Here is a 15,381-nt window from a genome sequence, read left to right on the forward strand (position 1 = left end):
ATTGAATTTTTCTATACAATATTATTTTCACTTTTTAACAAAAATAATGCTTTTTCACAATTCATTACTAAATTGAGATATTCGTACACCAATTATTATATGTTTGTAATTGTTCACAATTTAGTGAGTTTATTCGGAGTCCAGTGCTGTCAATTGTGAATTTACAATCGATTATTTTGTTGTGAGTTATCGAAACTGCATTTTGTTGATATTTCGTCTGTTGGCAGCAACAGATGATAAGGAGAAAAATGGTTGAACAAGCGGCGGAGGATTATGCTAAAATTATACAAAGTGCCAATCTGGAAAAGGAGGTATGTAGACACATCAGTAACAACGATTTCAACTGGTAATAGCTCTGCTCTATCAATTGACAGATAAATCCACTATGCAACAACATAGACGACATGCTCGCACGATTGGACGAATTCGAAACGGTTTTGGCCTCCGTAAGTGTAATTTGAAGTACAAATTTTAAATAGCTTAATACAATTATTAATATATATTAGGTACGGGCCGAGTCTAATGGCATAATGGCGAACCATGTATGCAGCATACTCAGCTTTAGCGCCAACTTCGATGAATTGCGTCAGCGAATCGACAAATTAGACACGTTTGTGGCCGCCGTAAATGAGAACTTGAATGAAGTGGAGAAATCTGTAGACGTCGCAGAGCAGGAGCTCAATGTTACCGACTACAGTATAAAGGGCCTGCTACTGAAACCCCTAAAGACTAGGCTATCCACCGCAGAGACATCTAGTGCAACCCCTAAAACTAATTTGATTGATGGCGAGTTCCAAGCGGTTCCTATCTTCAAAGCCGATGAATACTTTGGAACTAGGGCAGAGGAAGCCAATGTTAGTGACTCCATATAAACTTTTAGTTGTTATTTAGTTATTAATTAGCAAATGGGTTTTGTGAGCGTGTAAATATTATCGTTTCTATTTATTTATTTGTTTACTACTCGCGAGTTGTTTTCTTATATTCGTAACATGACGAGCCAATTAGCGGGCTTACATAAAAATCAACAGTTGGAATGGGGATCGTGGCTTAGACCTTGCCCTCCTTGCTTTCATCGCTCTCCTTGCTTTCCTTATGCTCAGCGGAGCTGGCGGCGGGTTGGGCCTTGGGTTTGTTGAAGAGCTCTGCAACGGGCACTGGACGGTGACGCAGTGGACTGTCTGGTCTGCTGGTACTAGTTTCCTCCACCTGGGGTTTCTCCTTCTCCTTCTCCTCCTTGGGAGCGCTTGTGGTCTTCACCTGTGTCGGCACGGGTATGTCACGTGTATGACGAGCGCCCTTTTGCGGCTCATCATGGGCAATTATGATTGAAGTGGGCTTTGGATCGCTTATGACATCTGGATTAATCGGACTGGGCCGGTCGAGACCACTTGAGCGATGGATTTTACCATCGTGCTGCAGTAATCCGTGCGCCACAATGCTGTCAGGTATCTCTGGGTGACTCTTGATGCCGCCTGAACTCAATGGTTCATCTTTAAGCGGAGGGCTCGTTGGAGCTGCACTGCAAACTGCGCACAGGGTCACAAAAATCAACTGTAAAACAGTTAAATTATAAATGGGCTTAGAAAAAAATCGCTCATGCGACTTACGAATTTCCTCATTGTTCCGAACTGTAGTAAAGTTAGTTACCTACTGTGGGAGTTGCTACACTGCTCGGTGCATTATATGGATGCGGATCTCTCCAGACGAGAGCGCCAGTGAGATGTTTAACATAGCTGTTAACTAGTTCGTAAGCTGGTGATAATTGCAGTAAAGTTTCTATATCAATATTATTGTGTGTGTTTATACACAATATTTTTATTCATTGATACTAAATCGATAGAGCTAGATAATTAAAAGCTGCGAAAAATCACCGTAGCATCAATTGACACAGATATGTATATATATAACCAGTTATTGCTATATGTTTATATATATACTTAATAAATGTGTCAGATTTGACTTCGAATCAAATGTGGCCCAAGGCGGAGAGCTCTTGTCAGGTGGCTAGAATGTGATTATATATAATACCTGTGCATATATATTGGTATTGACCAGGTAGTAGCGGCTTGGATACCCGATTTATATTAGTCATCTATATTTAGCACCTTGTTGCGAAAAAGTTGAGTTGGGCTTCGATGTTTGTCTAATGGGCGCAATACTCGGAAAGATTAATTAAAGTGAACATAACTATAAATGTAAAACCTTTTTTAATTGCGTTGCTTTACGTAAGGCGATAATAATCATTTTCTGGAAATTTTTCACTTGTACAAATGCTAGTTAATTTTAATTGCTACAGGCCGTTTTAAATAGGGCTAAATTAACAATTCAAAATGGTAAACGTTCTAGAGCAACCAGTGTGTGCCTACCCAATTTGAGCATAAGTATTCTGTGGCAAAATGTGTTTATTAGGTAGACAACAAGAGTGTGCACACTGTTCGCAAGCATTGTGCAAATTTATAGTTGAATAAATACAATAATAATAGTTAAGTACGTAAATTAGCCGTAAATAATAGTAATAATGCCTACAGAAATTGAGAATATAAATCCAAGCGTTTATGGCAAGATCAAGGAGCGCTTGATAACAGCTAACGAAGAGAACGACAGCGTTGCCGATCCTTTTGACAAACGTGAGATCTTTGGTGAGCATATCAACACTTCGACAAATAACATTTTTATTAGTAAAAGCTTTCTCAGAGCAGATCTCATACGAAACATCAATGATCCTGAGCACCCGCTCACATTAGAAGAGCTGCATGTCGTACAAGAGGAACTCATTAGCATCAGTGACAAACAGAATTCGGTACACATCAACTTTACGCCCACGATTCCCCATTGTTCGATGGCGACGTTGATAGGTCTCTCCATACGGGTGAAGCTGTTGCGATCACTGCCTCCGCGCTTCAAGGTCACCGTCGAGATAACGCCGGGCACGCACGCCTCCGAGTTCGCTGTGAACAAGCAGCTAGCAGACAAGGAACGGGTCGCTGCAGCACTGGAGAACAAGCATCTAGCCGAAGTCATAAATCAATGCATTTCGGCCAAGGGTTAACTTCGTTTCTGTATTTCTTTGTTTTAATAGAAAATATATTATATTTTAGCATATACATATGCTTCAACTTCTGGTGAAACTACTATATCTAACATTAACAACGAGCGCCACGGTCGAAAGGGCTACAACTAATGCTTGGAACTGGACTTCAAGTTACTCGTGACCTGTGTTTCGATTTGATTGGGATTGGTGCTTGGACTTGAATTTGTATTGACTGGGCTTGAATGCGGTTTGGTGGGATCATACTTGAACGTCTTTACCAGCGGACCCTTGCCGGCCTTGGCAAAGCGTATCTCGTCCAATCGCTGACGCTCTTCGATCTCCTTGGTGATCTTCATGTTATCCCAGGCTGCAAGAGCACAAATTTAGTTTGATTAAGACTCACTTTTGACTCGATTTGAATCAACTTACATTCCTTCATGCCCCCCACAAAGCCCTTCTTCTTGGCTGGCAGTGCACTGGGCGGGTGGGAGATCATTTTTTCGATCTTGAAGTAATCCCGCACCTTGGGAATACGCAGCAGGGCCACCTGCCCGAGCGAGATGAAGTTGCTGCAGGCCCAGTAGGTAAGAATGGCGGCAGGGAAGTTCATGGTGAATGGGAATATGACAATGGGCAAGGCACGTAGCACGTACTTCATGGTGTTCATATTTGCAGCCGACAGACGGGCGCTGTCAGTGCCCAGTTCAATGGTGAGGTAGAGCGTGGCACTGGTTATAACCGGCAACAGATAATATGGGTCGGCCAGAGTGAGATCGGTGAACCAGAAGAGGCCACCGTCACGCATCGATTCGACTGGCGTATTGGCCATCTGACGCAGACCCATAAAGAAGGAGATGAAGAGTGGTGCCTGAGCCAATGGCACAATCATATTCTTGAGAGGATTAACGCCCTTCTCGCGCATGAACAGCATCATTTCCTGGGCATAGCGGGCCGATTCGATGGCATTACCCGACTGTCGAGCCTCAGTCATCTTCAACTGCAACACCTGCATCTGTGGCATGTTGTTGCTCATTTTGGCGGAGTTACGCTGTGCCAGGATGACCAGAGGAAAGATTAATGTGCGTACGCAGAGCGTGCCTATAGCAATGGCGCCCCACCAGGGAATGTCCCATGTACAGTGCAAGAACTCCATACAGTTCTGAATCATGCCAGGCGGCGACCAACCACCTAGTCCGATTGAAGCAAACGACGGTTCGCCGGCTTCCATAAAGCTTTCCGTGACTAAATTGGATGGCGGAGTTGGGGCATCCGGTATGGCAGGTAGGTCCACAATTTCCTTGCTGGGCACCGATTCAACAGGTATATCTTTCTGACTGCTCGCAAAGCGTATTGCACCGGGCGCCGAGGCATAAAGAGGGATCAGAGGTGCAGCAATTATACGGTTACTTAGCTGGTTGCTCCAACTGCTGCTCAGGTGCATGTCGCGACTACTGCCACCTAAAGAAAACATCTGCAAAGAGTTTCCTCTATACAATCCATGGATATTCATTGCCATTTCATTCATAACAAACCGCTCTTTGCAGGTTATGTCATAGGAAGCTCCCGGGAAGATAATCGCCGGCTGCTATTCCTACTTACCTGTGTAGAAGCTCTGTTGCATGTTGAGTTCAGAGTGAGCACCGCTTGGGTTGCCCTCCAAATTTGCATTCGTTTAGACATCATCTTTCAATTTTATTTGAACTTATAAATTTCTAAAAAATGTACGCATTTACGCTTTGACGAGCAGAAAGGGATAGCAACTACGTTCGCTTACAGATGGTCAGTTCAGAACATATGTTGTGCCAGGGATGGGTTAACAATAAACTTTTGGACAATTTTTGGTACGCTTCAACTTCTGATTTAAATTTTAAAACAACAGAATTTATTTTGATGGGTTAAAATTGTTGAGTTTGATCACGAACAAGCTGGCTCCGATCTTCTGCTCTTTAATCAGTATTATTTTATGTAAATTGCGACACTAACCAGTGATTGCGATTAAAGAATATGGTACTAAAAAATACCACAAATACCGAAAAACGGAAACCGTTACTTTTGTTACTATTGCAAATCAAAATATTCAACAATTAGTTTTCGTTTTAAGTAAACACAAATACTTGACTAAAAGGAATCGTAAATTAATCAATATTTGATTCAAAGTATATTTATTTTAAATATTTAATATATCAAAATAAATTATAAACAGATTTTTAGTATTTAATGAGATATATTATTTAATATAAAAATATAAAGAAATGTAAAGTGCGCCTATGATTGAACTGTTGTAGAAATACGCTTTTTTATACGCTTTTTTATAATATAAGTATATCAAAATTAATCATACGCATCGGATAACCGAACACATGTAAAGAGAGAGCGGTGCTATTGGAGCGAGTTGAGTTGTTGCACTCTTCTCGATCGTCAGCAACGAGCGGTCGGTGGCTCTCTTAACTTCAGTCGTTTGTCGATGTCCGAGGCGAGCAGTTGTGGTGCGCACGCGTAGCACTTGCACACACAAATCGGGGAAGAAAGACAGACAGCAAGAAGAAGACAAGCACACTGAGCGGCCGACGGGTAAATTTGAAATTCTGTCAGTTTTCAGTTAGTCGCGAGCACTCCAGCAAAACGGTTAAGTTCGAAATTAACAAAGTTGCACTTTTGTTGCATTGCAATTTGATTTGTTTTTTCTTCGTCGTATTTTTTTGGCTGCCGCTGCAATAGCTGGTGCAGCCCACAAAAGTTCTTTGCGCAGCTGACGCTGCTGCTGCTGCCGTCGTCGCCTGTCGCAGTTGCATTTTCAATAAACGCGTTTTCTTTTGGCACGTTGCGTGGGCGCCCCCTGCCATGCGCCTGTCTGCCACGCGGAGTTCGTGTGTGTGCGTATGTGAGCGAGCGCGTGTGTGTGTCTGTGTTAGTTAATGTGTTTGTGTTGCTAATTAAAGCAACAACAACTGCAACTGCAATAGCAACAACAACAATAACAACAGCTAGAAACCAGAAACGATAACTTTGACGCAAGCCAAACAAAGTGCTATCGATAAATGCAATTAAGCTCATTCACAAATTGGAGCAGCAACAACAACAACAACAACAACAACGCCACAACAACAACAGCAGCAACAAGTGCAACAGGTGTTGGGCTGCCTTGTTAAATACAATTTCTGTTTTTGTTTTGTGTGGTAAGTTTCCTATTTAGTTTTTATTATTATTTTTAATTGAAAACATATTACTGTTTGCCATCTTATTAGCGTTCAGCATCTGCTTGCATAAGTTGCCAGTTGAAATAATATTTATTGGCTCCGCGACGCGCCCCAACTAGATCAATTACGCGGAACAATAATTCCGATAAGAATTGGGTTGCCATCCCTTTCGCACCCACTGCATCAAGTGCAGCTCATTAAATGCTTAAACTATTACAAACAACTTGGTTTATGAGCTGACAGAGAGAGGTTGGTTGGGGGCAGGGGTAGGTGTAGGGGTGACTATGTGGAGCCCGGAGAAAATGAATATTCTTATCAATAGGGGGAAAAAAAAGGAAAACCAATTGCTATGAATGTATCATAAAATCTTTCATTTAAGCTAGTTACGTTGCTTGAATGACCCATTTCTATAGATTTATGATACGAGATTATATTTTATTTAGAACACTTTGAGTTTGTTAGTTATAATTAGCATACAATCGCTACTCTATCTATAAATATAATCGTTTATATTCTCAACGCGAATCCGCTTTAATCACTAGACAAACAATTAATTAACGTGCTGTTGGGCAAACATAATTCGTACTCGAGGTTCCATTTCTCAAGATCAGAGATTCGCCTTTGGGCAGTTCTTGATACGCAACGCCCCGCAGCGGCATTAGATAGCTGTGATATTTAACTGTTAGATCTTTGCCGATACAAATCAGATTCGACAACAACAGCAACAGCAACAACAGCAGGTGGGGCGGCTACCTGGTTTGGCAATTCTGAGAAGTGGTTATGCTTAAGTTTATGATATATCAGATCCCGCGTTCCAGACAAAACTTCTTACGGCTGCTGGCCCTTGGGGGCAGCAAATCTCAACGAGAAACGGGGCGGCTTAATTCCAATCGATTTCATGCTTTTTGCAAGACTTTTTGTCGCTCTTTCTTTTTCGTTTTCTTTTGCTGTGCTTTTTTTTTGGCGAACAATTTGAAGTGTCAATTTGTGTTTATAAAACTAAAATTATTTATCAAGCCAAGCAAATCAAGTGGGCAGCGTAAACAGTTAGCAAAAAACGCAGGCTTTTACATGCATATACATATATATAAATTGATATATATATAATGTAGATATGTGTTTGTGTGTTAGGCAAATACTGCGTCCAAACGCGAGCAAAAAACAAATAGTTATTTCTGACTTGGCCGCAAAGTCAATTGCCAAATATGGCGCACTTGTTTGTGTGTGGCTTAATGTCACACACACACACACACACACACACGCACACACACACACACATATATATATATACAATACACACTCAGCTGCACAAGTTTAAACTCTCTGTCAATATCTAAGTTTTTGAAAAAGGAAATTCAACTACTTGTTTCGCCAAAAAGACAGCAGCGAAATAGTCACCAGCTTCGATAAATACTCACAGTTATATATATCTATATGTATGTATGTATATATACCCTGGCTAATGTCTAGCATGGTATGCTGTTTTGATTCAAATATATGCAACAGGCAACAGATAGACTTCACCGATCCTCTAAGAGAAAATATAAGTTCTAGGTCTGTCCATGTTTATTTCCGACTCTTTTATAGACTTAGACATTTTGCATTTCCATAAAATATATTAAAATTTATATCCATCTATGATGGATTGAGAGTATATGTATCAAATAAATTCATCAAAATTATATTATTATAATATTCTTAATTCTGTGTCACTCAGAAAAAAAATGTTAAAGTTGTAGGGCAAATATAGGGTATCTCTAAGTCGCTTCCTCTTAATAGTTTAAATGTGATATGGCCGCCTAAATTTGTTTGCCAAATGAGTGCGTAGAACTGCCTCTGAGTGAGTCTTAGGAGTTGCCCTAACTATTTGTAGAAACGTTTCACATTTCCATTTGGTTCAATTTATATATTCCAATTTGCTGACGAATCCATCTTAAATCGTTGACTAATGCATAAGCGAATCGACAAGGCTCAATGAGATGCCTGATAAAGTAAGTATCAAACTATGTATATAAAACAATGGGAAATGTAGTAGACTCATAAAATATAATTATAAAATATAATGCAATTTTCCTATTATTGAGCATATATTGAAAGCCTTAATTCAAAAATTTGAATTTTCCTTGAGTAAAATCAAACTCTTTACTAAATATTTAACAGTTTTTTGTATTAGCTGAATTTTCATGAATTTATTCGCTAGTTTATTTTCAATATTCATAAAGTTGAAGATCTTATGCAAACAGTTTTGTATTAAAAAAATTAACTCCCAGATGACACCTCATTAAAACAAATTTAAATAAGCAAAACAGAAAAAATTGACCAAGTGCTTAATGAATCAACTGGTCAATGAATCACACGTCTTCAATTGTCAACGTTCGACAGGTTTCACTGTACACTGTATACATGCTGATGCGCTATAGTTCTGTTGTACTATTTTGATATACTCTGTAGCGTTGCAAAGGGGTATATAGCTTAGATCTGGGTTTGTTGAGAAATCAAATAAAATATTATTTTACAAAATTATAAAAAATATATATTTATTAAAAAATTTTGTTTTTTAAATTTTACAATAAAATAATATATCAGGGTATCTTTCAGACAGACATTACCCACTCTTTCTCCAGTTGTAACTTCACTTTAATATATTTTACACTTGCTGCTAGCTGTATGCCCTGTGGTTTGCATACGACTGTCGCGTTTTTTCTTTGTTTTACGTCAACAAACCAAATCGAGTAGACGACTTAAAAACAACAACTGCAACAACAACAACAACAACTGCAGCAACAACAATTGCTAATAAAATAGCTGGAACGCGTAATACGCTGGCCAACCTACAAAGACGTCGACGTTGGCGACGTTCTTTGCATTGGCAGCAGCAGCTGCTGCCGCTTAGAAACTAACCACACAGCAGCAACAACAATCAGCAGCAACAACAATCAACCAACACAATTGCAGCGTCTCAGTCTCAGTCGCTGTCGCAGCAGCAGCCGCTGGCGCTGCCTCTGCCAGAAGCGCAGCCGCTTATTTAATATGCAAATGAGCGCATAAAAGCAATTCATTGCAGAGACAGGGCGCACACAGAGAGGAAGAGAGAGAGAGAGAGAGAGTGAGTGGCGGGAGAGGGCGTCTTTTATTTGTTAAACAATAAATAAAAATGGCAAATGCAAAATATATAAATATATATAAGTAAACACACACACACACACACACACACACACTGAGAAATATAGCTGCAAGGTGGCTTAAGTATATAATTGCTATTCAGCTGCTGCTGAGGAGGATGCGCTCTTGGCAACTAAGTTGTTAGCCAAGTTTGCAATGCTTTTGTTTTTGTTGCGCCCACGCTGAAGCGATTTGATGTGGCAATATAAGCGATAATTATGCGAGCGCATATGCGGCGTATGAGTAATTTTTTGTGCATGCAATTAGATGTTAGCGCCGACCGCGACGCCAACGGCGACGGCGACTGCGGCGTGTGTTGAAGTGTGCAAATTGCAAGAATTAATCGCTACACAGCCACACGAAACCACAAAAAGTAATAACAAACGCGGCCAGAACAAAAAAAAAAAGAGAACAGAACAGATTGAGTGAGAGGGCGATATGCAGAGAGAGAAAGAGAGAGGGAGAAAAAAATTTAAAGAAATAAAATAAAATCCATGCAGCTTGACAAAAGCTGTGGGTGTTCTAGATGTGTGTGTGTGTGTGTGGTGCTCGTGGCTTGTTATTGTTCTTGTTGTTGTTGTTGTTGTAGTGGTGGTGCCCACGTTTAAAATTAATAATAAAGTACGCAGCAAGAGCAACAACAACAATTTAAGAGTTGGCACTGAAACAGCAGCAAGAATTCTGTTTTTTTTTTTTTCGTTTGTCTTTTTTGGAGCAGCAGCAGCAGCAGCAGCCACCGCAATGAAGCGGGTGTGCACTCTACTTAATGCGCCCATCAAATAGCCATAAATCAGCTCATTTAAATGTGCACTTTGTGCCAGCACAAGCTGCTTGTGAAAGGTGTAATCGTCCGTAAATAACAATTGAGCAGCAGTCAAAAATAATTTCGGCTCCATAACTAAGGAAATGAAGAACAAACTGAGTGACTCAGCAGTTAGTTAGAGGCTATGAAAGAAGTGTGTGCTCTAGGCTCGTATGCAAATGAAATCATAATTCGATTGTCAGCTGGCTGTCTTGAGACGCCCACGTGGCTCAATTGATTCTAATCGTACAACGCGTCGTATGCGTAATGCCAAACGCTGACCCAAAGAGACGCCCACATCCGAAGCGGGGAAGCAGCTAGGAAATAGCCCAAACACACAAAAAACCAAGACGTCAGCAGCTCACTGCTTGTCGATTGTGTATTGTTGTTGCTGTTGTCTGATTGCTGTTTCAGTTGTTTGTCATGTCCATTTAAGCCTTGCCAATTTTGGCAAGTTGCTCGGCCACTTGGCTGATGATTTTACGCCTTTCAGTAACGCTCGCCGAGAGCGAAGCCATCGAGCTGTGAGTTCAGCCTGAGCTGTTTGAGACCGCCCATACGAATTGCTTCCCATATTAATTTATCATTTAGAAACGATTAATGTTATATAAAACAAATTCAACTAATAATAGGAAGCGCTTTTCACGCTTTTTTTTAGCTAATTATTGGCTCTGGCTTGTTTGCCTTTGTCCATTTGCCGACAGATAGCCTGCAGTCCCTCAGCCTGCCTGCCTGACCTCTCCGTACACTGTTCAATTTTCCTTCTATTTTCGGTGCACTTCCGCCATGCGGTTAGCCAACTTTCTAGGCAGCGTTTTGCCAATTGATTTGCCATGCCATTTCTAGGGCAGCTCTGACCATATTCGACCGTGAAACTGATTGCCTTGGCCCGCCTTGTCAACAGGTGAAATTTTTTATGCGCCCGCCTAATTTGCTCGTCGCGCCATTTTTGCATAATTTTTCAATATTCCACACACACACACACACACATAGAGATCGATTTGCATTCCCTCTAATGTCGCAATATTATGTCAAATCAACGGCGAAGGCTGCCAAACACACAATTGAGCACAAATAGGTGGAAGAAGTAAAAAAAAAAAAACAAATAATTTAATGTTATTACCAATTCGCGCAGAGAAATAAATTATACAATTAAATAAATTTATTTGTTTTTTTCTCATTCAGCTAGCGTCAAATATTGATTTATGTTTAAACTTGATGATCCGAAAAAAATTGTTAATGATCAAGAGATTTGCATCTAGTTTGTTGACAGTTGCAAATATCTATAAGAAATTAACTGATTTGATTTCCAATAAAAATATTTATGCTATGTTCGTATTATATATTCCAAATATTTTGTTCAATCTTATATATTTCTATTTCCTTCTTAAGTCTTTGGGAGGCAAGAAGAATTAGGACAAAACAAACTTCATGCTTAATATAGAGCTATAAATAGCAACAGCGATAGTATCGATGGAAGAAGCTATCGTGTGAAGCAAATATCGCAGTTTCTTGAAGCTCTAATTCGATATCAAGACATAAGAGTATTTTCATTTGTATATATAGCTATTGCGGCTCCGATGACAGAGATTCCAATGCTGACTAGATGATAAATGTTAGTCTGACAATCACCTGGTTAGACGCTCGCCACTAGATAACATACTTAGCATTTTTATACACAGCATTCATGCATTTTATTGAGATAAGCCAAAGCAAACAGCTTCATAAAATTAGATAATTATTTGTTTGCCCTTAGTAACTCGCATAGCAATCAAGTTAGATATAAACCTACATAAAGATCTCTAAAAAAGCGTGTTTTTATTAAGTTCATTTTAATGATTTACTTCAGCAATTCGAAGAGCGCACGTAATTGTTAAGTAGCTCATTAAGTTACATAATTATGTGCATGCCATATATCATAGTTATTTTATCTGCGTCAATGATCGATTCAAGAGATTTTCGAGATATCTTTCGAGAATTGTTTGGCTTACCTGCTATGGCAATTTAAGCGATTCACGTAGAAGTTGGCTCATTCAATTACATAATTATGTGCATGGCTTCAGATTATCTGATCAATTTGAGAGAGCACCCAGAATAAGTAGAAGAAGAAGTAGAAGCAGAAGTAGAAGGAGAAATCGCTGTGCCATGCATAGCTAATTTAGCACATTCTTTATTGCCCAATTGTCGAGCTTTATGGCGTATAAATATTTATGCGATTCACTAGAGACAGAATACAGATGGAGAGAGAGAGAGAGAGAGAGAGGAAGGGGCATAGGGAGAGTGTGTATAGGAGGAGCTGCACATGTCTCCCAAATTGTGCTCAAGGTCGACATCACTCAGAATTGAATTCTTGGAAGATCATCAGCAGCAGCAGCAGGAGCAGCAGCAGCAGCTGATGTTGTTTTTGTCTTTGAGTGCATTTGGCGTTTTTATTAAATTTTGTTGAAAATTTACGAGCTCGTTTGGTGTTTGGTGCAGAGAAACGGAAATTCTCAGCCAAATGCTGCCGGCGTTAGTTGTAGCAACTTGTTTACAAATGCGATTCGATCGCTCAATTGCCATCGATTGCTCTCTGCGAACGTTTGCGGCGGCGCCTTTGGCCCAAAGTCGTTGTCTGATTTGCGGTTGAGTTTGCGGTTTATTTTGCTTATATATATATAAATATATTTGTATTTTTTTTTGGCTTTGCCTCGACTATTCTATTAAAGCCCAAAAAATGAGAAAAAAAATCGATCGTCTATTGATTTGCATCTATATAGCCAGGCACTTAAGCGGGGAACTTGTTTCACCTACATTATTTTCGTTTCCGTAGCTGCGTGTGCGGCTCCCAGTGCCATTTGTATCTGTATCTCAGCTTTGTGCTCGCATCTGTGCGCTACACTGCGCGAAACCGAGCGAACCGCTACGAAAAATGGAATTCGAATGTATTTCAAGAGCGTGGACTGAATACAAATTCGAAATTAATTATTATATGGGCATTAATTTTTTATTAATAAAACGGCAGAATGTGTTAAATGATTAGCCAAATTATGGTTCATATTGGTAAGGATAGTGTAACTCAGATCATTTTAAAAATTTAGGATACAGGGTCAGGATACCCAATAATCCCTAAGCAAATTATCGATAGTTTTGTTTGTGGCTGTACAGCCCTCGTCAAAGTTTTCTAAGTAATCACAATACAGGTCCAAGGTTCAGCTGACAAATGGACTTTGTAACGGACGACCAAAAACCTTTTAGGTTTTCTAACGGATTAGCGTTGCGTAGCCGACGCTGTCATCAAAAAAAACTTGCGCCTCATTAGAAATTGTCATCGATCACGCAGCAATCGCTCAGTGTGAACCACCCCACAGAGTGGAAGGGAATCGAGGAGAGGCCGCTGAGCTGAGGGGCAGGGGGGAACGAGGACAGTTCCAATGCAACGGTACAAACACAAAACGAAAGAAAGAGAGACAGAAAATAAAAATGATAATAATTTATGCGTTTGCCACATGCGAATTACAATAATTCAAAGTGCTGTTTAAATAATTCACAACAACAAAGCACTTCTGGCTTAAAAAGTGCGTAAATTTGTTGTTGTGGCTGTTGTTGTTGTTGCTGTTGATATTACTTATTGTATTTGTTGCTTAACCATAAATCGCCAAGTGAGAAACAAAGCAGAAATTGGCAAAGCCAATGCCGTTTTAAGAGGTGTTCGTGCGTGCCTGGGATAAGTCTGCGATCGCCAGACAAACAACAACAACAACAATAGCAACGACAAAGGCAACAACAACAATAACAACCACTCATAAATTCATTTGTTTTCATTAAGCCAAACCATGTTGGATATACGGCAAAAGGGTCTTCAAACTATAAAAACTCCAACTGAAGGCTAAATGCTCTGCGTCGCAATTTCAACAGCTTTGTAGCTCCATTTAATTGATTGTTAACATGCAAAGGTGTCAAATTATGAATGGAAACATTTTGTCTCCTATTCTCGAAAGGAATAGAGGAGGGTCTATGACGTGTGAAGCGATATGGCAGAGATTTAGAACATTTTGGCTACATTTATCTACGTATTGCAAATTTAGTATTATCATATATAGTTGCTCAACTTCTCATTGCGCTCAGCTAAGATAACCATAAATAATTCATTATCCGTAATTTCCGATTCATGAGCAGTAAAACTTCTCTCAGTTTTACTAATGACACAGACACACACCTCTGGGCCGGCTCTGTACGGCTCTGTAAATTGAAAAACAAAAGGGTAGTCTCGATCATCTCTCTACCTCTATTGGTTGGGGCGTTTATGGGTCATGCTATCCAAAAACAGGCGACAGCTGCAGCTGACGTCGAGTGTTGTTCGTTCAATTGGTTGTCTATGCGCAACACGTACGCGGATATCCGTGCTCAATCCGAATTCCAAATCCCCCCAATTGTAATTAAACACGCTAAGCGATCGATAGAGAGATACAGACGGAGAGCGAGAGAGCAACCGAGAGGGAGAGAGAGGAGGGAGAGAGGAGGGAGAGAGTGGGGCTGTGGTTTGGTTGTGGGAGTCACCACCACTAGCCGCAGGGCAAGTCAGTTAACGGCGCCTATCAACAGGCCCATCTATCGCCTCGTATGTGCTACATCAAATTGAAATTATGCACAGCTGATCGACAGGCCGACAGCTAGACAGATTGGAGAGGGAGATCACTCGCTTATGCAATGGCTCGAGCGGTCTGGGCATGGGCCTGGGAATGGAAATGGGATTGCGACTGGGACTGGGATTGGGGCTTTTGAATTGGGAATCAGCGCTGCTGACAATTGTAGACAGCTAATAGCTTTGACGAACAGTGAGCAAAACTCAATCCCGCTGATCACCGATCGCTGTTCACTGCTCGCTCTAGCTAGCTCTAGCTCTCAGCGAGATGCAAACACTTCCTCGAGCTACAGCCACCATCCATGTAACAGCTACAAAAATAATTTACACAAATAAATCAAAGTCATAAAATGCATGGAGCTGCAGCTACAGCTGGAGCAGCCTGACGATCGACGTTGCGACGTCGCGTCGTCTCTTGATGGGAGTTTGAAGATCAGCAAAGCGATTTGTTGCTGCCGCAATTGGTTAAAGTTGTGTTTTATCGTTTTCCAGGCTTTGCTGCTCATTTAACTGTTTGCTATCGCATAAAAGAATTTAATGAAATTTAATGAAAAGTTACACGATC

The 15,381-nt window shown here is 40.4% G+C and overlaps 5 protein-coding genes across 6 annotated transcripts in view; 3 read left to right on the plus strand and 2 right to left on the minus strand.

The window, feature by feature from the left end:
- Positions 1-88: 88 nt before the first annotated feature.
- Positions 89-960, plus strand: Blos4 (biogenesis of lysosome-related organelles complex 1 subunit 4). Its single transcript, XM_018006738.2, has 3 exons — positions 89-311; positions 375-446; positions 507-960. The coding sequence occupies exons 1-3, from the start codon at positions 234-236 to the stop codon at positions 870-872; spliced, it is 516 nt and encodes a 171-aa protein (XP_017862227.1). The 5' UTR covers positions 89-233; the 3' UTR covers positions 873-960.
- LOC108613342 (uncharacterized) lies at positions 911-1,766 on the minus strand. Its single transcript, XM_018006740.2, has 2 exons — positions 1,608-1,766; positions 911-1,551 (listed from the first exon to the last, which is right to left on the minus strand). The coding sequence occupies exons 1-2, from the start codon at positions 1,617-1,619 to the stop codon at positions 1,048-1,050; spliced, it is 516 nt and encodes a 171-aa protein (XP_017862229.1). The 5' UTR covers positions 1,620-1,766; the 3' UTR covers positions 911-1,047.
- Positions 1,767-2,292: 526 nt separating this feature from the next.
- Positions 2,293-3,104, plus strand: galla-2 (MIP18 family protein galla-2). The gene is made up of 2 exons (XM_018006741.2): positions 2,293-2,639; positions 2,700-3,104. The coding sequence occupies exons 1-2, from the start codon at positions 2,519-2,521 to the stop codon at positions 3,047-3,049; spliced, it is 471 nt and encodes a 156-aa protein (XP_017862230.1). The 5' UTR covers positions 2,293-2,518; the 3' UTR covers positions 3,050-3,104.
- OXA1L (OXA1L mitochondrial inner membrane protein) lies at positions 3,033-4,990 on the minus strand. Of its 2 annotated transcripts, XM_089467782.1 has the most exons (4): positions 4,806-4,990; positions 4,631-4,743; positions 3,461-4,502; positions 3,033-3,398 (listed from the first exon to the last, which is right to left on the minus strand). In XM_089467782.1, exons 2-4 carry the CDS (start codon positions 4,712-4,714, stop codon positions 3,178-3,180), a joined length of 1,347 nt encoding a protein of 448 aa, XP_089323908.1. In that variant the 5' UTR covers positions 4,715-4,743; positions 4,806-4,990; the 3' UTR covers positions 3,033-3,177. The 2 variants fall into 2 exon arrangements, with proteins under 2 accessions (XP_089323908.1, XP_017862226.1); XM_018006737.2 differs by having other exon boundaries at positions 4,631-4,988.
- Positions 4,991-5,457: 467 nt separating this feature from the next.
- form3 (FH2 domain-containing protein formin 3) overlaps positions 5,458-15,381 on the plus strand; it is a 36,814-nt gene continuing 26,890 nt past the window's right edge. Inside the window, exon 1 of the mRNA XM_018006719.2 lies at positions 5,458-6,207. The gene's annotated coding sequence lies outside the window, so the exon portion shown is untranslated. The remainder of the gene's footprint in view (positions 6,208-15,381) is intronic.

This window comes from Drosophila arizonae, chromosome 4 (assembly GCF_054131065.1).
Source record: "Drosophila arizonae isolate 15081-1271.41 chromosome 4, UAZ_ARI_1.0, whole genome shotgun sequence".
Classification (NCBI taxonomy): Eukaryota; Metazoa; Arthropoda; class Insecta; order Diptera; family Drosophilidae; genus Drosophila; species Drosophila arizonae.

Excerpts from the sequence above, each read along its gene's own strand:
- galla-2 (XM_018006741.2), top strand. The coding sequence starts at position 2,519 with ATGCCTACAGAAATTGAGAATATAAATCCAAGCGTTTATGGCAAGATC. Across the intron at positions 2,640-2,699 it reads TGACAAACGTGAGATCTTTG|ATCTCATACGAAACATCAAT; the intron begins GTGAGCATATCA and ends TTCTCAGAGCAG.
- OXA1L (XM_089467782.1), bottom strand. The coding sequence starts at position 4,714 with ATGATGTCTAAACGAATGCAAATTTGGAGGGCAACCCAAGCGGTGCTC. Across the intron at positions 4,503-4,630 it reads GCAACAGAGCTTCTACACAG|ATGTTTTCTTTAGGTGGCAG; the intron begins GTAAGTAGGAAT and ends AACTCTTTGCAG. Across the intron at positions 3,399-3,460 it reads TGTGGGGGGCATGAAGGAAT|CCTGGGATAACATGAAGATC; the intron begins GTAAGTTGATTC and ends GTGCTCTTGCAG.
- Blos4 (XM_018006738.2), top strand. The coding sequence starts at position 234 with ATGATAAGGAGAAAAATGGTTGAACAAGCGGCGGAGGATTATGCTAAA. Across the intron at positions 312-374 it reads GTGCCAATCTGGAAAAGGAG|ATAAATCCACTATGCAACAA; the intron begins GTATGTAGACAC and ends ATCAATTGACAG. Across the intron at positions 447-506 it reads TCGAAACGGTTTTGGCCTCC|GTACGGGCCGAGTCTAATGG; the intron begins GTAAGTGTAATT and ends AATATATATTAG.